The sequence below is a fragment of the Plecotus auritus genome, assembly GCF_963455305.1.
Source record: "Plecotus auritus genome assembly, chromosome: 3".
Lineage (NCBI taxonomy): Eukaryota > Metazoa > Chordata > Mammalia > Chiroptera > Vespertilionidae > Plecotus > Plecotus auritus.
The window spans coordinates 208663812-208687423 of record NC_137772.1 but is presented as its reverse complement, the minus strand read 5'-3'; the positions used below and the strand labels follow the sequence as shown (position 1 = coordinate 208687423).

The following is a 23612-nucleotide window of genomic DNA, read 5'->3' as shown; positions in this document are numbered from 1 at the left end:
CATAGCGGTCAGGTGGCGTTGGGGCTGCCAGGGTGGATGGGAGACTCAAACCCGCAGGGAGGCCGGCACCCAGCAGCCCCCAGCCCTGCCATGGCCGTGCTGGGGCTGCGGGGTCCGGATCAGAGACACAAACCAGCAGGGAGGCCAGCACCCCGCAGCCCCAAGCCCCGCCATTGCGGACCTGGGGCTGGGGGTGGGTGGGGGTGGATTGGAGACACAAACCCACAGGCCTGGCACCCAGCAGCCCCAAGGCCCGAGGTGGAGGCGCTGAAGCTGCTGGGAGGCGTGTGGGGCGGGGGTGGGCTGCAGCAGAGATACAAACCTGCAAGAAACCTGTGGAAAGGGAGATAAACTATCATAACTTTATCTCCCTTTCCACAAGATGAGAAAACTGCCCCTGGTTTATTTAGTGATGTGGCCCACACCTTTCTAAAGCACAGGGTAATGTTATGACCACTCCCAGGAAGGTCTGGTCAGAATACCGTCTCCAGGGAATAATGCTACTGTGGCAAATCATCTAAGAGAGGAAACAAGCTTTTGTTGGGTTAATTCTGAAGGTCAGAGAACATGCCACCCCAACATATGCTGTGTTGTTATATTGATGATCTTGAGCTGCAGATGCTTGAAAAACAGCAAATGCATGCAGAGGCTTTCACTGAAGTCTCCTGATCTGCCTAAAATCAGACCCCCCTAAAGGAGCTTAAATGTCATAGGTCCCCTTGACGGGAGAAGTGTCATCAGGCAGAGAAGACTGACTGCTGTCACAGGACGGGAGAGTAGAAGTTGACATAACACCCAAACTTTGTTACAAACTATTTCCCCCCACCCCCATTCATCTAACCTAAAAATCATTTATTCTCCTCTAAGAGGCCTACATCTCCTGTCCCCTTTCCCTAGGAAGAAAGTATTTAAATCTGCATTCCAAGCCACCTTGGGGAGTTACTCATTTTCCCTGGGATCTCCCACATATACACGAGGTACACATGTTAATGAACTTTTGTTTTTCTCTTGGTGATCTTCTTTCATTACAAGGGCCTCCTCTAAGAACTCAGAAAGGTAGAGGAAAACTATTTTTCCTCCTCCATAATTCTATCTCAGGAAATCAAGTCCCCAGCTGAACATTGAGGTTGGCTCAAGTACCAAGCAGTCTTGGCTGACAGGAGGGAAGCTTCTAGGGAGAAATCAATGATATTGGCATCAAAGTGGGACGGAGGGCACACGCATGGTTGCTGGTGGGAGTTTAAAGTGGTTCAACATTTTTGGAGGATGATTTGGCAAATTCGATAGAAATGTTCAAGGTACATCCAAGAGCCTTCTTCTAGGAATCTCATCTGCTGAGATAAAGCACAAGCGCATAAGCCCTGGTCAGAACCCAGGATGCTACTGTGGGCTCCCCTTCCACGACAGGAAAACCTGGGAACCACCTGCATTTTTAGGACAAGGTGGCATCTATACTAATAAAAGGGTAATATGCTAATTAGACTGAACATCTTCCTGATGACCTTCTGTATGTCCTTCCGGACATCCTTCCTGACAAAGCCATGTTGGCGGGGCCAAGGCAGAGGAGGTTAGAGGCGATCAGGCAGGCAGGGGAGAGCAGTTAGGGCGAACAGGCTGTCAGGGGAGAGCAGTTAGGGGGATCAGGCTGGCAGGCAGGTGAGCAGTTAGGAGCTAGAGGTCCTGAGGGGTCCCAGATTGGAGAGAGTGCAGGCTGAGCTGAGGGGACCCCCTTCCTGTGCACGAATTTCGTGCACCGGGCCTCTAGTATATATATATAAAGCCAGCAACCAGAACACTGGAACAACCAGAAAGACCAGTCACTATGACGCCCACTGTGGACAGCGAACCGGCCCAATCAGGGGGTGGGGCCTGCCAGCCAACTGCCTTCGGTCCCTCCCCCAGGCCGGCCCCACCCCTTACAGGCCCCCACCACCCTGACTGGCCCACTGCTCCTCCCCCCAGCCAGCTCTGCCCCCGATCGCTTCCCCAAACACCAACCGGGGGTGGGGCTGGCTGGCCAACCTCCCATGAACCCTCCCCCTGCTGCTGACCCCCCATTCCAATCGGGGGTGGGCCCCACCAGCCAATCGCCCATGGCCCCTCCCCCCCCAGGCCCTGATCGCCCTGATCAGGGCGGGCTGGCCAGCCAACATTCCGCCATCTCCTCCTCCTGACAGGCTTGGCCCCAATCTGCCCCAATTGGGGCCAGGCCGGCTGGACCCCACCCATGGTCGAATTCATACACTGGGCTTCTAGTTAACCTTTAAAAAAAGTGTTTCTTTAGCTCTAGCCAGTTTGACTCAGTGGATAGAGCATCGGCCTATGGACTGAAGGATCCTGGGTTCCATTCCGGTCAAGGGCACATGCCTGGGTTGTGGGCTTGTCCCCAGTAGGGGGCATGCAGGAGGCAGCCAATCAATGATTCTCTCTCATCATTGATGTTTCCAGTTCTTTCTCCCTCTCCCTTCCTCTCTGAAATCAATAAAAAAATATATTAAAAAGTGTTTCTTTGAAAGAGAAAAAAGGCCTTTCTTTCAATTCACTTTAAGAAGAAATTATATGAACAAGAACTGTGCAAAAGTTATGAGATGAAAAGAAATGCTATTTGGTACTAACATTATATTACTAGGGGCCCGGTGCACGAAATTCGTGCACTGGGGGTGAGGGGTCCCTCAGCCCAACCTTCCCCCTCTCACAGACTGGGAGCCCTCAGGGGATGTCCTACTGACGGCTTAGGCCCGCTCCCCAGGGGGAGCAAGCCTAAGCCGCAGTCTGGCCTCCCTTTGTGGGAGGTGACTGTGCTGATCAGGGGAAGGCACCAGCCCCATTACCCCGCTGCTGCAGCCACTGCTAGCCACTGCAGCCTCCAAGGTGTTTTCATCAACACAGACTCCAGTCCCTTCACCATGAAAAAATGACAGCTTTCTTTAGGCATTTTCAAGATGTGTCTTTCATAGGATATGACATTTCTTTCTTTATATATTTTTTTATCCTCACCTGAGGATATGTTTCCATTGACTTTTAAAGAATGTGGAAGAGAAAGGGAAAGACAGAGAGAAACATCAAAGTGAGAGGAACACTTTGCTTGGTTGCCTCCTGCATGAGCCCTGACCTGGGCCCTGGCCAGGGAGGAGCCTGCAACCTAGGTACATGCCCTTGATCAGAATTGAACCCAGACCCTGCAGTCAGCAGGCCAAGGCATTATCCACTGAGCCAAACCGGCTAGGGCAGGATATGACATTTCTTAGCCCTACAGCAGTGGACCTTCTTTTTTTTCTCCAGAAGTGTGGTGGAAAAAACCTAGATCACCTTTTTGGATTCTTATTACCCAAGTTACTAAGAATATTACCAGTGGCATACAGGAAGCTTAGCCAATGAGCAGTCAGAAAAGGTGTTTCCTCTGTAGTTCACACCAATCACCGGCTAGGCCCTGCCCAGGCCTAAAGCCTCTGGCTGAGGCTTTTGGCCTGGGCAAGGGACCCCTAGTTCCCTGCGATCGCCAGCTCCGCCCCTGCCCAGGCCTAAAGCCCCCCAGCTCCCTCCTATCACTGGCTCCACCCCTGCCCCCTCGGCTCTGATCGCAGGCTTGGCCTTGCCCATGAGCCCTCTGGCTCAGGCCCTTCCTAGGCTGCTCAGGGCCCACGCTGGGGCCTACCTCAAAGTGACCTGGGTGCCAGGATGTTCCCGGGACCCAGGCGCTGGGGCCTATGTATGCAAATTAACCACCTCTTTGTTGGATTAATCTGTATACTCACTCTGATTGGCTAGGGCGTAGCGGAGGTACGGTCAATTTACATGTTTGTCTATTATTAGCTAAGATGATTAAAGAGTGACATTTCCTACTGCAGGTAAGTTTAAATTCAGCCTTTGTGCCGAAACCGGTTTGGCTCAGTGGATAGAGCGTCGGCCTGCAGACTGAAGGGTCCCAGGTTCGATTCCGGTCAAGGGCATGTACCTTGGTTGCGGGCACGTCCCCAGTGGGGGGTGTGCAGGAGGCAGCTGATCGATGTTTCTCTCTCATCGATGTTTCTAGCTCTCTATCCCTCTCCCTTCCTCTCTGTAAAAAATCAATAAAATATATTTTAAGAAAAAATAAATAAATAAATAAATTCAGCCTTTGAGAGCCCTCTACAGCAAGTTCTAAACGTCCACCTGGTGAATAGATAACTCTGTTTCTTGGTACTTCTCAAACTGTTCATTCCCATAGCAGTCATAGCTGCTTCTCTGTATCCACTCATGCTGTTCCCTTACTCTTCGCTCCATTTATTCAACACACACGATGTTCCAGTCCCCACCTTTATTTATTTTTATTTTTTTTAAATTTAATAAATTTTAATGATCAGATTATTATAATTGTTCCTCTTTTTTCCCCCATAGCTCCCCTCCACCCAGTTCCCACCCCACCCTCTGCCCTTACACCCCTCCCCACTGTCCTCATCCATAGGTGTACGATTTTTGTTCAGTCTCTTCCTGCACCCCCCACACCCCTTTTCCCCCCGAGAATTGTCAGTACACTCCCTTTCTATGCCCCTGATTCTATTATATTCACCAGTTTATTCTGTTCGCCAGATTTTTTTTTTCCCATCCCACCTCCGCCCCTTCCGCCAGATTTTTTTATTCACTTGATTTTTAGATTCACTTGTTAATAGATAAGTATTTGTTGTTCATAATTTTTATCTTTACCTTTTTCTTCTTCTTCCTCTTCTTAAAGAATACCTTTCAGCATTTCATATAATACTGGTTTGGTGGTGATGAACTCCTTTAGCTTTTTCTTATCTGTGAAGCTCTTTATCTACCCTTCAATTCTGAATGATAGCTTTGCTGGGTAGAGTAATCTTGGTTGTAGGTTCTTGCTATTCATCACATTGAATATTTCTTGCCACTCCCATCTGGCCTGCATAGTTTCTGTTGAGAAATCAGCTGACAATCGTATAGGTGCTCCCTTGTAGGTAACTAACTGTTTTTCTCTTGCTGCTTTTAATATTCTCTCTTTGTCTTTTGCTCTTGGCATTTTAATTATGATGTGTCTTGGTGTGGTCCTCTTTGGATTCCTTTTGTTTGGGGTTCTGTGTGCTTCCTGGACTTGTAAGTCTATTTCTTTCACCAGGTGGGGGAAGTTTTCTGTCATTATTTCTTCAAATAGCTTTTCAGTATCTTGCTCTCTCCCTTCTTCTGACACCCCCATAATTCAGATGTTGGTACGCTTGAAGTTGTCCCAGAGGCTCCTTACACTATCTTCATATTTTTGGATTCTTTTTCTTTTTGCTTTTCCAGTTGGATGTTTTTTGCTTCTTTGTATTTCAAATCTTTGACTTGATTCTTGCAATCCTCTAGTCTGCTGTTAGATCTCTGTATAATATTTTTTATTTCAGTCAGTGTATGCTTAATTTCTAGTTGGTCCTTTTTCATATCCTCGAGGGTCTCACTAAATTTATTGGCCTTTTCTAGAAAATTATTGAAAAACCTTATAACCGTGGTTTTGAATTCTATATCCAGTAGTTTGCTTTCCTCTATTTCTTTCATTTGTGACCTGTTTATTTGTCTCTGCATTTTTGCTGCTTCCCTGAGTTGATAGAGTGGCTTTGTGTGGTAGGTGTCCTCTAGGGCACAGTGGCTCAGCCTCCCCAGTTACCTGAGGTGGACACTCTTGGTGCACCCCTTTGTAGGCTGTGTGCACAGTCTTGTTGTAGTTAAGCCTTGATGGTTGTTGGTATCACTGGGAGGAATTGACCTCCAGGCCAATTGGCTGTGAGGATCAGCTGTGTCTACGCTGGGAGAACTTCTTGCTGGAGACCCCCTTATGGGAGAAGACTTGCAAAAGCCTCTGTGCTCAGCTTGAATGGGGTGGAGTCTCAGGGCGGAGCAGACAGCATTGGTTTCCCATCAGCCCTGCCCTAAGAGGCCCCTGTGTTTCAGTGTCCCATGGTAATCGCTGCAAGCACCTCTGAGAGAAAGCCGCCCTTGTGTTCCGCCCGCTGCCAGACAGTCCAATTTCTCCCCGAATGAGTCTGGGTCCCCAGAGTCACGCCCAGAACTGGAGTTCAGTGCAGTCGAGAGCTTTTGTCTCCCTCCTGCTTGAGAAAGCCAGCCGCACACTCAGTTGCCCGCCCTTTCTGCGCACGCACCTCGGTACCTCTGCCTTCCACAGTTCCTCTGAATCTCAGTGTGCTTTTCTCTTTCCTTCTAGTTGTAGAATTTCCACTCAGCCAGCCTTCCTGTGGTTCTGGATGATGTCCGTTTTGTCTTTTAGTTGTAGTTTTGAAATTGTTGTGTGAGGCAGCAGTTTAGGTGTTTACCTATGCCACCACCTTGGTTTCTCCCTATTCCCCACTTTTAAGATGAAACTTCTATTGATTCAGGATCCAGTAGTTTTCCTGTTGTTTGAATTCTGACAATTCTTAGAATCAGTCCTACACAATACAGCACTTGTTTACAGTCATGGGTTCATAGAATTTGAGATTCATAGAACCTTAGAAATGGTCTGCTTCTACGTCTCTCATTTTAGAGGTAAGTTGAGGCCCAGAGCTTCCAGACCAAATGGACTAATTAAGTACTTGCTTTTATCTCTGCTTCCTCACAAATCAAACTAAAATAAGAGTAAAGAGATTTTTTTAAGGCATAAATCCACAAAGCCAGAAAAAATAAGTGAAGAGGTGAGGCAGATAAGATGTTAACACTTGGAATGATGGAAAGCACTTGGAAGAGCGTAGCTGACTTAGCAGAGGGGAAAGGCTGTGTCAAAACTGCCTTTGGAGGGGTCGCCAATGACAAGCATGGGGATTGGAGGCATCAGAGATGTTAGACAACCGCCTTCCCACCCCTTTTCTGAGTCCATGATACCAGGAGACTCCCCCCTTCTCCTTCCCTAGTTTCCTCCCTGCTAGCTGAACCTCTTCCATTTTGCTCTCTGCTGAGGTTAAATCATAAAAGATCTATGCTCAGGAATATTAGGTACATGAGTGAGTGCTGAACTGGAGAACAATGGAATTAAGTGAAAACCTGTATTCTGAACAAGAGAGATCCCCTTCCCCCACTCCAGCCCCTTCCCAGAATGTATGAAACCAGACAAGAGTCTTTAAAAATCCTCTTACAGGAAATTGACCAAAGAGAAAAGACCTACAGAGACTGAAATTTCAGCATCCTCCAGTGAAACTACTGGGTACTGCAATTACCCTGCAATGAGGCTTATAGATCATTAAGCCTGACCCGACATGCTTCTCAGTGTCTCCACACACGAATGGATAGCCAATAGTCACTAGATGTGAAATGAAAAGGAACTTGGAGAATCAGTTATAAGACAGAGGGCAGAAGAAAACTTCAATGGAACCATAATTAATTTCCTCAGAGAGAAGAAAGACAATATTGCATCTTGAAACAAGAGCACAGTGCTATTAACATGAAGCAATAAAAGAGATGAGAAAGAGCTCTTAAAATTAAAAAAATATATATAATAATAACAACTTAATAATCAATAAAAGATTGGAAGAATATAAAGTAAACCTACATTTAAAAACATAAATAGGGAGTATGAGAAAACACTCAATCTCAAGAGAAATTCCAGAAGGTATAGATATAATCAGATTGAGAAAATTATCAAAGAAAAAAAATCTCCATTAACTGAAGAATATACTTTCAAGATTGAAAGGCGCACCCAAACTATTTAGCACAATGGATGAAAGACCCATACCCAGGCACATCATGAGATTTCAGAAGCTCTGGGGATCTTCCCGAGGAAAAAAGTCAAAGAACTAGAAATCAGGATGGATCAGACTTCTTGGTAGCAATGCAGGATTGCCAGACACAGCAGAGCAATGCCTCCCACATTTGAAGGGAAATAATTTTCAACCTAAAAGTTTATGCCTAAAAAAACAAGGGATTAAACATTAAAATTATGACCTTTTGTCACACATTTTAGGTCTTTTTACTTCCTGTGTCAATCTATCTGTTGCAACCCTATTAGCATCTCAAGGGCCTGTAGTGATGCTATTGGCCATTGGCCAAGCCTGAATGACATGTGCTAATAATTAATCCAGTCCTGTCCTAGGGTCTGAAACACACTGTGGGCCAGCCTGTGCCATCCTGCCAGCATTTTTTGCTTAGTTAGTAATTGAATTAGATGTGTGTTATAAAGAAATCAATATTAAGAATTAGAGGACTTAGGCTACCGTTCCTATTGTCACTGAGTTGTGGCATTGTTGCTCAGCTTATATGGGCCTTTGCTTCATGACCTGTAAAATGAGAATGTTGAATTAAGTTCATGCTCTCTTAGTTTCTTTTCAGATCTGACATTTGACTTGGGTGATACCAAGAGAAGTTAGAGAAGGTTTCCAGTGTATCCTACTATATAAGCATCCTCCTAGGAACTCTGGATGCTCAAAACAGTGAGATAAGGTAGAACAAAGCTAAAAATCCTAAGGGGTCATCTTGAGACAAATTTGGGCAGGCAATCAAACTTTTGGTCGTGGTCATGTCTTTTTATTATTTTATTTTTTAAATATTTTTATTGATTTCAGAGAGGAAGGGAGAGGGAGAGAGAGAGAGAGAAACATCAATGATGAGAGAATCATTGATCAGATAACTCCTGCACACCCTTCTAATGGGGATTGAGTCCATAACCCAGGCATGTGTCCTTGACTGGAATCGAACCTGGAACCTTCAGTCCGCAGGCCAATGCTCTATCCATGGAGCCAAACCAGCTAGGACAAGTCATATCTTTTCAAGGCTAAGCTCTAGCTGTACATCTCTCTGACTTATATCAGCCATTTTTTTCATTGTTGCTGTGTTTCTTTGTGTGTGTGTGTGTGTGTTTTTAAAAGCCCATGTCTGGGAGGTTCATGAAAATGACAGTCCCTGGAAGTCTTTCTGGTGTCTGTCTCTAGAAAATACTGAAATTGATCAAAAGATGCTTCGTTTATATCAAAGTTCTAGTGAAGAGCTTACAATGTGGTTTTACTATATTCTACTAATTTTGTCAAATAGGATCAGATAATTTCTACCCTCATACTTAAGAAGTTATAAACTTAACTATAAGTTATCATGGTATGAAATATTTAGCCCTCTGAATTATCTAAAAATTTCATATTGAAACTAGAGGCATAGGGCATGAAATTCATGCACTGGGGTGGGGGGGGGGTGTTGGTTCCTCAGCCCAGCCTGTGCCCACTTGCAGTTTGGGACCCTTTGAGGGATGTCCAACTGCCAGCTTAGGCCCGATCCCCAGGATGTCCTGATCCCCCTGGGGATCAGGCCTAAGCCAGCAGTCGGATATCCCTCTCGCAATATGGGATCCCTTGCTCCTTACCACCTACCTGCTTGCTCTTTACTGCTCGGCTCACTGCTCCTTAAGCGCTGCTGCAGAGGAGGGAGAGGCTCCTGCCATCGCCGCTGCACTCGCCAGCTGTGAGCCCGGCTTCTGGCTGAGCAGCACTGCCCCTGTGGAAGTGCACTGACCACCAGGGGGGCAGCTCCTGCATTGAGCATCTGCCCCTGGTGGTCAGTGCGCATCATAGCGACTGGTCGTTCTGGTTGTTCCACTGTAATGGTCGCTTAGGCTTTTATTATCTAGATCCCCAGTCCCAGGATTTCTACTCTGCTGCCACCAGCATCCGTAGTTCCCACAGGCATTTCTGCTTCAGTGTGGTAGGTAAACTGAAGTGGATTGAGAAGATGAATTATAAGCGATGTTAACTTGTTGTGTTGTCCAATGACTGTCTAAGTCCCTGGAAAGTCCAAAGCTCAAAGTCAGATATTAATTTCCATTACCATCCTTCCCAGAGGCTACACGTGCCTGCAGCCAGACCATTGTCTGAAGACTCCACACAGCACCACACTTAAGAATGCAGACTTGGAGTCAGACTGCTCCAGTCCTGACTGCATGCCAACTGGCATTCCTCCATCCTTTGTCTCAGTTTCCTCTTGTGTAAAATGGGGCTAATGATAGACAGAATCTACCCCAGAGAGTTGTTATGAAGCTAATAATAAGTAAAGTGCTTGGAACATAGTAAGTGTTCACTAGTGCTATTACCTTGTGGGTTTCAGGAGCTTCAGCCAGTTATTCAACATGAAACCAAAGGCCTATTAAAATGAGCAGTAGATGTATGCTTGAGTAAACCAGTATTTGAATAGTCAAACAAATTTCAGTGTTACCTTCCAAAAAGATAGAATCTTAGGACCGAGAAGATCTAGCCTACCCAAGTCAGTATTTCCTGATTTTTTTTTTTTTTTGGCTGAGATTTATGGCAGCAACTACATCTTTTATCATGGCCCAAGAGATACGTACTAATTGTCAAAGGGGAAAAAAAAGTCCCTGAACGAAGAAATGGGAAAACTGTATGTTCTGAGTCTTTGCTTGTGGCTTAAGAAAATCACTCAAGCCACCTGTTTCAATCAGAATTTGTTACTTGGTGCTCTGCTTCTAATCTCTGTTTACCCCAGTTCGTGCTTCCATGTTAATTGTCAGACATGGCTGTTGATGGGTGAAACCGTGTTGTTCTAATTATGAGCCACAGATGTAGTCTTAGCATTAACTTCTCAGATCATCCTGTTCCAGATGGCTATGGGTGTGATATTTCTATGACCTTGTGAAATGAAGTTTATAGTTGGTACTTTCTTCCTCATTTTTAAAAAGCCAGCTGCTTGAGTAAACATTCTGCTTCCCAACTATGTACTCTCTCTCTTTCCATGCCCACTACAAATGGATGTACTCTTATCACGTTGTTGGTTCTCTTGCCAGCAAATAAATAAATTCTGGCATATGCTGAAGAGTGACCTAAGACATTTCCTATTTTAACATGTCCATCATGAGACAACAGTTTCAGAAAACATTTTCACTTACTGTATGTGGTGCATGATGATATTTTTTTCTTGTATCTAATCTCCTTTTTAAAAATTACCACTCAGCACCCACCATAGTGACTCCATGACCCAGGGGTATTCTCGGAACTATGATCTGAAAACGACGGCACTAAATTTCTCAAAACAGATGATAGATTTATTATTTCAAAATTTATATGGGATATCTGGCAAAGATTTGACTTGGAATGGGGTGGAAAGGCAAGTACTTTCAAAATGTGAGAAATAGCTTTAAATGTTCCTGGAAGTGGTATCTTAAAGCCTCTCTTTTTGTATTAGTAAGAAGAAATATGTAATTTACCAAGAATTAGCAGGGTTTCCAGCCTGAGGAAGCAGAATGGGGGGTGGGGGTGCTAACTGGGAAAGGGTGCTAGAGAGCAAAGAGAGGTAAGCCCAGGAGGTTCGCAACCTAACAGGAGTCACAGGAGTCAAAGGAGCAGCAGAAGCTACCCAGAGGCGCCGCTAGAGGGGACAGCACTCAAGAGCTGAGAAATGCAGAAATAGGCCAATGCAGGAGACAAAAAACAAATAAAAATGCTAAACAGGGCAAAACTTATGCAGCCGAGTTTTTATGGGGAAAAGCCTGAGGCTCTTCTTAGAGAGCAAAGCAATAAAAGGAATTCTGTCTTAGAAAGTTCCTCTGTAAAAGACTGTAGTGACCAACTGCTCCATTTTTAAAAGCTTGACCTCTCTTCAAGACATTCCTAGAATCTGAATCACTGTTCAATCTCCCAGAGTTCAAGGACTGATATTGACCTTGCTCTCCAACACGTGCCTCCCTCTCCTCCTGCCCCTCCATTAGCTCTATTGCAAATGTGTAGTCATGCATATGGACATAGATATCGAAAAAGGTAAAGATAATAAATATTAAAATAAGGAGTTACATATGTGATACAAATTTGTAAATAATATTTACAGGCAAACTAAGGTTTTTTTCCGCCAATTTGCTATGAACTTTAATTTTGCTGCTTAGGCACAGTTTACTCTCTTTTCTGCACAAGGTAGGTAGCTAAACAATCTATAAAGAGATATCGTTGCTAATCTTTAAAAGGTGCTTTTAAATAATGTTTAGCAAGTGTATTACATAAATATTTGAAGTTGTCAAACTTTAAAACAGCAAAATAATTTTATATAATAAATGACAATTACTATTTATTAAGGTTAGGTGTTTATACAGTTATCTCTAAATTACAGATGAAGGTAACCATGCTAAGAAAAGTTAACTAATATGCTGAAGTTCAAAACATTATTAAGTGACAGAGCTGGAATTCAAATCCAGGCCATTTGGAGGAAGCCAGACTCTGTGTTCTAAACCATTACACTAATGTGAGCAAAATAAATAAATAATTATTCCCAGTCAAACTGTGTAAAGACAAAAAGAATATTCAATAACAACCAGTGAAGGAAGTCAGAACACTTTTAAAGCAACAACAGTTTGATTCTCAACAGCAGCAATATAAAAGAGTAGATGACATTTTCCATATACTGAAATAAATTTCCAATCTTGAATTCTCTATTGTATAAAAACTTATTTCACAAATAAATGTAAAACAATAACATTTATCAGGCAAACAAAAATTGAGAGTGTTTGCCTCCAGAAGAGCCCAACCAAAGAACATCCACAGTACATACTTCTACAAAAATAAAGAAAAAAGATCCTAGATGGAATGTCTAAAATGCAAGAAAACATTAAGAAAGCAAAGCAAATAATGAATATGTAGAAAAATATATAGGAAAACAACTTGTATAAAACAACTTTAAAATAATATTGTTTAGGGTTAAAAATGCACAGTAATCTATATATGTAAAGAGCCAGGGTCCGTAATGTCCAAAAAAACCGAAGGCTCGAATGAACACCGGAAGTCAGTCCTGCAGTCGACCCAGCACTGAATGCTGAGGGGGCTGCGATCAGGCCCGGAGAGAGGCTGGGAGAGAAAAGCAGGGTCTGATCGCAGCCCCCGTGGCAGTCAGTGCTGGGTTGGCATGGCGGAAGTCAGTCCTAGCAACCCAGCACGGACTGCCAGGCTGCAGGCGCCTTAGTGAGCCAGCACTGACTGCTGAGGGGGCTGTGATCAGGCCCAGAGAGAAAAGCAGGGTCTGATCACAGCCCTCATGGCAGTCAGTGCTGGGTCAGCGTGGCGGATGTCAGTCCTGCAGTCAGTGAACATAGGGTCAATTAATATCTCTTTGAGAGGAGTTGAGAATACAAAGTACAGTGTAGAGCAATTACTTACATTATTTCACATAAAACTCTTTTCAACTAAGATATTTTCCTTTATTTAAAATGTATCTTTATTGTTGAAAGTATTACAGATGTCCCTTTGTTTTAGTTTGTTTTTCTTTTTTCCCATTGATCTCCTCCACCCTGCACCCACCCTTTCCAGGCCTTTGCCAGACTATTGTCTGTGTCCATGGGCTATTCCTATCTAATACATAAAAATCTAGAAAGATTTAGAGAAAATAAAATAAAAGATATGCCAGGTAAATACTGAACAAAAGAGCTGAAGTTGCTGCATGAAGTTACTGGATACAGGCTTGAAGCCAAAAAACAACTCATGAGATAAAGTTAGTCATCCTATCTAATAAAAGAGTGATATGCAAATTAACCATCACTCTGCTACACCCACAAGCCATGCCCACCAGCCAATCAGGAGTGAGTATGCAAATTAACCCAACCAAGATGGCTGCAGCCACAGAGCGAGCAGGAGGCTTGGGTTGCCCCTGGCAATGGAGAAAGCCAAGCTCCATTTCCCTGGCTGGCCCAGGCCTCCACTCAAGGCTACAAAGTTTCAATTATAGAAGATAAATAAATCCCAGATACCAGGGCCTCCACTTGGGTTGCCAGGGGTGTGGCTGGCCTGAAAACCACCACAGGCCCCTCACCCAGGCTGCCCCACGCCCCAAGGGAACCCCCACCCTGATCCGAAACACCCTTCAGAGCAAACCAGCTGGCCCCCACCCGTGCACCAGGCCTCTATCCTACCTAATAAAAGAGTAATATGCAAGTTGACCATCACTCCAACACACAAGATGGCTGCCCCCATGTGGACACAAGCTGGCCAGCAGGGAAGGGCAGTTGGGAGGGACCAAACCTGCAAGGGAGGGCAGTTGTGGGCAATCAGGCCAGCAGGGGAGGGCAGTTGGGAGGGACCAGGCCTGCAAGGGAGGGCAGTTGGGGGTGATCAAGGCTGCAGGGAGGGCAGTTAGGGGTGACCAGGCCGGCAGAGGAGGGAAGTTGGGGGCAACCAGGCCTGCAGGGAAGGGCAGTTGGGGGGGACCCAGGCCTGCAGGGGAGAGCAGTTGGATGTGACCAGACCTGCAGGGGAGGGCAGTTAGGGGCAAACAGGCTGGCAGGGGAGCAGTTAGGCATCAATCAGGCTGGCAGGGGAGTCGAAGGGGGTGATCCGGCTGGCAGGCAGGCAGAAGTGGTTAGGGGCAATCAGGAAGGCAGGCAGGCGAGCAGTTGGGAGCCAGCAGTCCTGGATTGTGAAAGGGATGTCCAACTGCCCATTTAGGCCCGGATGACAGTCAGACATCCTTCAAGGGGTCCAAGATTGGAGAGGGTGCAGGCTGGGCTGAGAGACACTCCACCCACCCCCCCCCCCCCCCCGTGCACAAATTTTGTGCACCGGGCCTCTAGTTGTAACATAACAAAAGGTTCCTTTCACTAAAGAGATAAGATGGTTCCCAATACTTAAACACATAATAGAACAGTGTGGGGGTTCAGAATGAGCCTCACCAAGATGTGTCTCAGTGGTATGCAGATTTTTGAGCTAAGGGTAATTTTAGCTTCAGGCTCAAGTGAAAATTCTGTCCCTCCCTTTAACTACCTAAAAAAAATTGAGTTAGAGGCCTTGCCCATAATAAGACATTATCCTATATAATAAAAGACTAATATGCAAATTGACTGAATAGCAGAACCACTGGTCGCTATGACATGCACTGACCACCAGGGGGCAGATGCTCAATGCAGGAGCAGTCCCCTGGTGGTCAGTGTGCTCTCACAGAGGGAGCACTGCTCAGCCAGAAGCTGGGCTCATGGCTGGCTAGCACAGCAGCGGTGGTAGGATAGGGAGCGGGCCTAAGCCATAAGTCTTCATCCCCTGAGGGCTCCTGGACTGCGAGAGGGTGAAGTCCAGGCTGAGGGACCCCCCGTCCGAGTGCATGAATTTCGTGAACCGGGCCTCTAGTATCATATAAGCCATTAGAGGGGTAAAAACATTTATTAACTTTAGACTATGTTAAGTATGTATGTTGTCCTGACAGTATCCACTATAAGCACAGAAAAGGAGTAAAGAATTTCAAAACTCACATAGTAACGAATTAATGATAAAAGATAATCAATCCAAAAGAAAGGAAGTAAGAAAATTAAAAACAGAAAAGCTAAGACAAGTAAGAACATAAAGTAATATTGTAGATTTAAAATATTAGTATTTACATTAAATGTAAATCTATTAATATCTCCAGTCAAAATAAAATATTGTTAAACTGTCTTTAAAAATATCCAATGCATACCTCTTATTTAAAAACAAAATTAAAACACAAGTACACAAAAGGGTTGAAAGTAAAAGGTTGGAAAAAGATACATTGAAAATAACTCCACAAGAAAGCTATTTTCCTCCAATAACATCAAATAAAACAGAGTTTATGAGGAAAGATCTACATTATTACAAAAAGGCTATGAATCACTTCACAATGATAACATTCTCAATTCATCTAGAAGATAACAGTTAGCAATCAGACTGGGCCTAAGAATACACCCTCAGAAGGTATAAAGCAAAATTTGACAGAACTACAAGGAAACAGTAGATGACAACAATCACTGTGAGAGATTTAAACATACTTCTTTTAGCAATTGATTCAAAAAAATAAAAAGGCAAACAAAAATATAAAAATCAGCAAGAATATAGAATATTTGAACAAGGCTAGCCAAACTGACCTTTGAGATGTATATGAACAACTGTCTTAACAACTGAGGAGTACCACATTCTTTCTAAGAGAAATGGAATATTTACATAATAAACTCTTTCCTGGAGGAAAAAGCAAGTTTCAACAAATATCAATCATACAGAGCATTTTTTATTACCTCAGAGCAACATAATCTAGGAAAAAATAAAAACGATAACTAGAAACACTCCATGTAGTTCAGAATTTAAGAAACACGTGTTGAAATGGTTCATCAGTCAAAGAAGAAATCACAGAAATTGAAAAACGATTTTTAACTGAATGATGATAATACTATAAAAAATATGTAGGATAAAGCCAAAGCAAAGTTTAGAGAGAAATTTGTGGCCTTAAAATGCAAATATTAGGAAAGAAAGGACTGAATATTGAGCTAAACAGCTATCTCAAGAAGTCAGTAGTTAGGAAGGTAAAGTAGAAGTATATATTGATTGATAAAATAAAACTAACCAATAAGAAACCTTTGGTGACAATGATCAAGAAAAAGTACACAAATAGCCAATGTAAGAAGTGAAAAGGGGCACTTCACTACAAATATAATGGATTAAAAATGAGAAAAAATTTTAAATAAAATGGGGAAATTCCTGGAAAAAGCAACTTAAACAAAACTAACTCAGAAGAAAAAGAAAACCTCAATGTTCTATAAATAGAGGTTTGGCATAGTTACTAATTATTAGGACAGATATTGTCCCGAACAGAACTGTTACCAACTCTGAACCAGTACATTAGTAAAGACTAGTGCTTAACAACTACCTCTAACCTAGTGAGAATTATATCACTAGTCATATTTTCACACACACACACACACACACACACACACACACACACACACACACACACACACACCCCTAAGAACAGATGGCTTTACTGATGAGCTCTTATCAAATATTTTAAGAAAAGGTTACTACAAATTTCACCAGGAAGAGAAAAACATGATTATATTTATCAACTCATTTTATGAGTCTAGCAAAAGCTTGAAGCAAAATAGTATCTCACAAGGACAGTATGAAAAGGAACATTTATAGCCCAATATTACTCTTGAAAACAGTGGCGAAAATCCAATACAAAACATAGTAAAAACTGAATCCAGTAAAATTAATACATTATGACCAATTCAAGTTTATCTCAGAAACACAAGGTTGATTTAACATTTAAAAAAATACATTAACATATTATAAGACAAAAATCATAAAGTCAACTTAATAGACACAGTAAAATATTCATGATAAAAATTCTTAGCAAAGTGTCAGTAGAAAAAAAGATTTCCTTAAATGTCATAAAGAGTAATTACAAAAAAAGTCAAACATTATATAATGGTGACACCTTGGAAAATTTCCCTTTAAGATTAGGGAAAAGGAAAATGATCTCAGCTTGAAGACTTTCCTAGGATTTTCTTCGTCAGATTTAGTCTATTAGACAAGATAGTTTCTATATTGCTATATTTTTTAATCTATATCAGAGGATATTCTCTACTCTAAAAGTTAACCATTATCTCTAAATATAAGATTCAGCTTTGTAATTATGTTTCTTACCATAGGTTCTACTTCCTTTTGAGGTCTTTCCAGGGGAGGGATGTACCACTGAAAGTAAAGTTCTTTGTTTAAAGTTTGTATTGCCATATCTGATGAAACCGACTCCACAGTACTTTGGCTGGAAAGCAACTTTAATGATAAAATGGAATGTATGGAACTGTCACGAGCTCCCTGGGGAACAAACCAAAACATCAGTTTAATTGCTGGTAATGAATTCATTCACTATTTCAAACATTCATTTGATATACATTCAATATGGGCTACATTGGATAAATCTGGAAATTGTTTCAGCTTTTGTTGTAGATGTGGATCTTAAAACTGTCCCTGATTACCATGGAGAGGATTTTCCTACAGAAAAATATGTTTTGAAACCCAGAAGACTCAATAAATGTTTTCCACTTCGGTGAGTCTCCCAAACTAAAGATCTAGAAGTGAAAATGTCCATGCCATCATTTCACTCTCAAGGTCACCATGGATTCTAAGAACATCCTCTTCTACATTTTTCTGATTTATTTACTGGAGAATCTACTGAGAGTATGGTCATAATTTATTATCTGTTTTCCAATAGCATTTTTTGCAGTGCCATAAGCAAAATAAGATACAGCTTTTGCTCTAAAGTGTTAAATCCATTGTTCTCATTCCCTTTGTAAATCTGGGCCCAGCTTCTTTGATGAAACTTTGTCCCTGAATCAAAAGTTTTCAAGAATCATAAGTGCTAGAATATAATTGGCAATTTAACAAATTATTTACTTAATTTTTTCAGTTGGTTGATATCAACAAAATAAGTCTAGCCAGAGAGATAATAGTGTTAATAATATCTGAAGCCTAAAAAGGACCTTCTTCAATGGAGTGTGAACTAATTTCAAAATTAACTTCTTGTTATTTCCAATATTACATCATGGTGGCGGGGAAGCAGTTCTACTACCCTCTTGACATCTAAGTTATCTCAAGGCTCGGTGCCCAAGGGGAACATGTCAGTGGCCAGAAAGAAATGCCTGTTGTTTCTATAAGGCTTTGTACCTTCCCTTATTTCTGAGCCTTCAAGGTATAATATAAGGCTGTCAACGCAAATCCTCAAAATAAAATAAAAAGAGAAATAAAGACATTGACCTTTCAAGTTGTCTACTGATAAAATGAAAAAAAAATGTGTCTTGACTGAAAGGTAATATTAATTGTGAAAACTTCAAAAATGTCTAGAAACTATCATAAAAGGACATGATAAGCCAGAATCCTCACTTGTTAGCACTATGATACTAAAAGCACAACCAAAATATACAATAATCAAAAGCATCAGAGTTAAATCATCATTTTAAAGTGCTTAATTAAGATTAATTCCTCCTGGTTGGTGTGGCAGTGGTTGAGCCTTGACCAATGAACCAGGAGGACATGGTTTGATTTGGGTCAGGGCACATGCCCAGGTTGCAGGCTCGATCCCCAATGCGGGACATGCAGGAGGCAGCTGATCAATGACTCTCCATCATTGATGTTTCTATCTCTCCTGCTCCCTTCTTCTCTGAAATCAACAAAAACATATTTTTAAAAATTAATTCTATGTCAGGCAGTTCACCAAAAGAATCAGATAAACAATTGATTCACAAAAATAATTTATCATATTTTTCATATCTCCGTGTCTTTCAAGGGTCTGATAACTCTTTCAGCAAAGAATTTATATTTAATAACTAGCTAAATGGAGAAAATAATCAAATAGCTTTCTCTTTAATATATACAGTGTTTATTGGCATTGGCATGATGGTCTAGCAATGGTGAATTTTAACAGAAGTCATTATCAAAATAGGCATGTAACTTTCCATTATCTTTAAAAACATTATCTAGCTGCTAATGGGATTAATTACATCTGCTAATTGATGGGATATACTATATGAACTGAGTACTTTGATATGTTTGATTTATTCTTTGAAAGGAATGAAATCCAAACCTGCCAGGAAAACTCTTGTTTGCCACAGTTCCATAAACAACAAATCACTTTGCACAAATATTTGACCTTCCACAGACTGTCACAGGCACAGTCTAAACATGGATAATTCAGCATTGTGCACAATTTTAATCATATCCTTCTGGGGGAAACTTTTAACCTGATTTGTGCGGCACCTTTGTTTGTCCATCTCGCAGCTTCAACAGACCTGACAACATGCAGACCCACAAAACTGAGGAGCAGGACCCACAGGGAGGACAGTTCTGGTAAGGCATCTACTCCTTCGTGGTGGGGGCGCGGGGGAAGCAGGTTTAAGTAGCAAATCATGGAAGGAGTTTGCTTGAAACAGTCTCCAGAGTGATTAAAGGCTCAAAAAAATATCATTATAAAAATCAACCAAGCTTGGAGTTTATTTTTTAAAAATCCAAAAGGCTTTGTGCGTTAGCTGTCTCCCCCAGTGAAACAAACACATGATTACGTGGCTTACACCTGTCAGCCAAGCAGCAGTGATCCCCAGAGCTGACTATCCTTGGCGAGTGTTACACTAATTATATCCAAAAAAAGAGCGAAGAGGGTGAAACAACCCTTTGGTAACATTGCTGCCACTAGAGATGTCTCATGTAGCTATAATATATTCAGGACTGTACATTGGAGCACTGTCCTGAGGAACTGGGTAATGAAAGGCTGCCTTTAATACGAGAATACTCAAGCAGAGCTCCTTTCAGAACAGTGTTGAAGAAGTAACACATACTAGTTTCCAAACGCCTGTAAAATATTCACACAAATGCACCTGTTTACACTACAGTTCTGAGCCTTCCCATTCTCTGGCCCCTACTCCAAATGCCTGAGGCACCTGGACACTAGAATCCTCAAAGACAATCTCAGTTCCCAGGGGGGTCGGGGAGTGAATCTGGTGTTCGCTGGAAACTATTTCATCCTACTATCTCCTGCTTCCATCCCTGGGGAAGTCCAGGCATTAACATTACATTCCTGCCCTTACCATCTCCTCTCAACTCATCTCCCTTGGAGAGAGTTACTTGATGGGTGAATTTGGAGAAAAGAATTTTTCATATGCATAGTTCTGCTCTTATGTCTTAGGAGCGAATGATTTGTAGGGAGTGAATATTCTATGCTCCTTCATATGACATATTTTAAAGGGGACTGTGTCCCCACAGATTTTAAGAAGGCCTGTAGTGACCCAAAACAAAACAAAACAAAACAAAACAACACATGGCTGGACTGGTAAAGCTGTCTACTTTGCTACTGACTCCTAGGAAGCCCATTTTCCAGTAAATATAACTATATCCTAAAATGTCAACTTTATGATTCATAAAGGCAAGCATATTTTAATCCCAATCTGTTTTACTCTCTTATTTCTCAAATTATTTAGAATCTGGGCAGGAAATGACAATGCTGCCAATACCCCAGTATCTAGGAAATAATTTGAAAAATTCTCCCATGTGGATTTCAATACATTGCCCTGGGGACAACTCCATAACCCCAACTGACAATCACTTCTTTAACTGAATTCTTAAATATTCCTAGGTGGGTCTTCCCACTACTTTTTAAAAAAATCATAATATATTAACAGTCACCCCCACTCCCTTGCTCAAAACAGTGATAAAAAAGTATTATCTACCTAAAACATAAGGTTACTAGTAGGATATAGGTTATTATTTTCTAGTAGGGCAAGATGAGCAAAGGTTCTCAATTTGGAACAAGCCAGTTTTTCAGGTCACTTCTCTGAGATGGTTGCCAAAATGAAACATGGACAGGTCTGGTATGGGCAAGACTATAATTGCAAAAATTAAAGTGCTATAATGGTGAAGTCCAAAGACAAAATAATTCAAAATAAATGAGTAAATTTTTTTCTAGTTTTGAAATAATTCTATGCAATTGACTTGATTTATTCATTTCACAAATACCCATTGGAAATTTACAATACGCTATGTCCACATGAGTTTTCTATTAGAATCTCAAATTCTTTATCTACAGAGCAGAATAAACCAGCCTCCTCCACAAATGTTCTCATCCTCCGGCCTCTGTATATATCTGCTAACGGTGTTACCATGCCCTGAGGATCACAGACAGAAGTTCCAACGTTGGAATAGACTTTGAGCATTTCCTCTTCTTTACGTTCTGTCTTCATAGGGACACTAAGGTGTTGTTTTGTTTCCAATTTTACTTAAGCAATATCTTTTATATCTACCCTTTCCTTCCCATTTCTGAGATCATACACTTCATCATCTTTCTCTTAGATAAATCTCTTTCATCTATCCTTTGCCAATCAGCCCTACCCACTATTCAAAAAATAACTAATAGATTTAAATTGTTACATTCTATCTGCTACTAACCCTGCCATTTTCTCTTAAAAAACAACTATAAAGTTCTGTAATTTTCTTCTGTTCTAACTATACCAATGTTTCTCTGCTACCGCAACAAACAATGTGCAAGGAGGAGGCCTTATCGATTTCTCTTTCTCTGCCAACTAAGACTACCTGGTATACTGTTAGTATTCAACATACGTTTGTTGAAGATACCAAACTGCAAATACACATTTTTATTTTCAATACAACCCTTTACTTTTCAGTATCTTCCAATTCATCTATTTTGGTAGCTTACTGAAACATTACTATTATTCAAGACCCAAGTAGCTTAAAAAAAACTTCATTTATACTCTTTTTATTTCTCTTCAATAGGTAACTTAAAAGAAGTTTCCACATTACATATTTTGGGAAAGTCCATCCAATGTAATAACATTTTGGAAAAAAACAACGAACTTCAAACTTTTAATTTATTTAAAAATTTTACCCTACTTACTCACATGTATGATTCTAAGAAAATACACACAATGAATGATTTTTATTATGTATTAAAAACAAAGAAATTGGGCAAGGATTTACAAACTCTCAGTCTAGTGTCCTTCATATAGTTATAATATTGAAATTTGTGTGACTTCTTAGCAAAATGACTGCCAGAGAGATGTTATTTGCAGGAATAAAGAAAATTCTGAGGCATTCTGAAGATTTATGCGAGTAGCCAAACAGAACACTTGAAATGTGAACTTTCCTAAAAATGAGGATGTTTGGTTGGCTTCTTGATATGGTGAAACAGAAGGGGCCTCCCGGGACTCTGAGGGAACCTAGAAATTTTCGTGCCAGCATTGAGATTAATGTTCTCCCTTCAGAAACATAAGGCTGGCTTTAGAAGTTTTATGACAATCTCTAATGTTTTAAAACATTACCTTGGATGATGAGTCAAATAAGATTTTTTCTGAAAAAAATGGGGATTCCAATCCTTGAAATAGTTCTCTTGGAAATTCATCAATACAAGAGGAAGAATATAGAAGTAAAAATCTTTTAAGGAAGTTATGCATTTCTTTTTGGCGCAAAATCAATCCAGAGTTGAAAAGGGACGTGAGAAGTGTATCATCTGGTAAAGAAATTCCAGAACCTGGCTTTGGAGATGCTGAAGGAAGAAAAATACCGTAATTTAGAGTTATATTAGATAGCAGAATGGTCTCGATATTACTGGGTTTTATTACTAACCACTATCCTGTACCTCCCACCTCAGCTCCCAACAACCGTCCTCCATTTTTAGAGCTTATACTCTAATGGAATTGCCTCTTGCCACAGAAAGGAAAGAAAATCTCAGAAGCATGTAAGGATGTTAATTCAGGCTCCAAGTTTTAATAATGTAAGACATTCTATCTTGTTTGAGGCTCTTCCCCTCTCCCCCAAAGATCTTAGAGCAAGAATTTAGGTGCAGGTAACTTATTTGAAGTGATTTAAGGAGCACAAGTGAGGAAATCGGCAAAGTGTGATAGAGCAGTGGTCGGCAAACTGCGTCTCGCAAGCCACATGCGGCTCTTTGGCCCCTTGAGTGTGGCTCTTCCACAAAATACCATGTGCTGGCGCACACGTACAGTGCGATTAAAACTTCGTGGCCCATGCGCAGAAGTCGGTTTTCGGCTCTCAAAAGAAATTTCAATCGTTGTACTGTTGATATTTGGCTCTGCTGACTAATGAGTTTGCCGACCACTGTGATGGAGGAAAGAAAAGAGCCAATTAGAGTGAGTTAAGTAATGGGCTACAACTATGAACAATGAAGGCTCAGTCCTGAAAGGGGCCTTCGGAGAAAAGAACTACCCATCACGAGACTGGGAAGCTGGAAGTTTAACCAAGCAGTTCCCCACTTCATTAGCCGAAGGCTACTCCTGGATGTGTGGAATCCTGGTAGATGGTCCATTCTTTGGGCCTCAGTAACTTAAGAGGAAACTCAGAGCAGAAAAGCAGTACACTGTGGGCACCTGACATGGGAAGTGCCAGCAGCTG

The 23612-nt window shown here is 41.8% G+C and overlaps 1 protein-coding gene across 1 annotated transcript in view; it reads right to left on the bottom strand.

Annotated features, from left to right (window-relative positions):
* The window catches only part of CFAP54 (cilia and flagella associated protein 54), a gene marked incomplete at both ends in the record, with an annotated part of 264389 nt that overhangs the window by 33729 nt on the left and 207048 nt on the right, over positions 1-23612 (bottom strand). Inside the window, 2 exon segments of the mRNA XM_080660197.1 lie at positions 17346-17516; positions 22523-22746. Coding sequence (XP_080516323.1) covers positions 17346-17516; positions 22523-22746 — 395 coding nt within the window.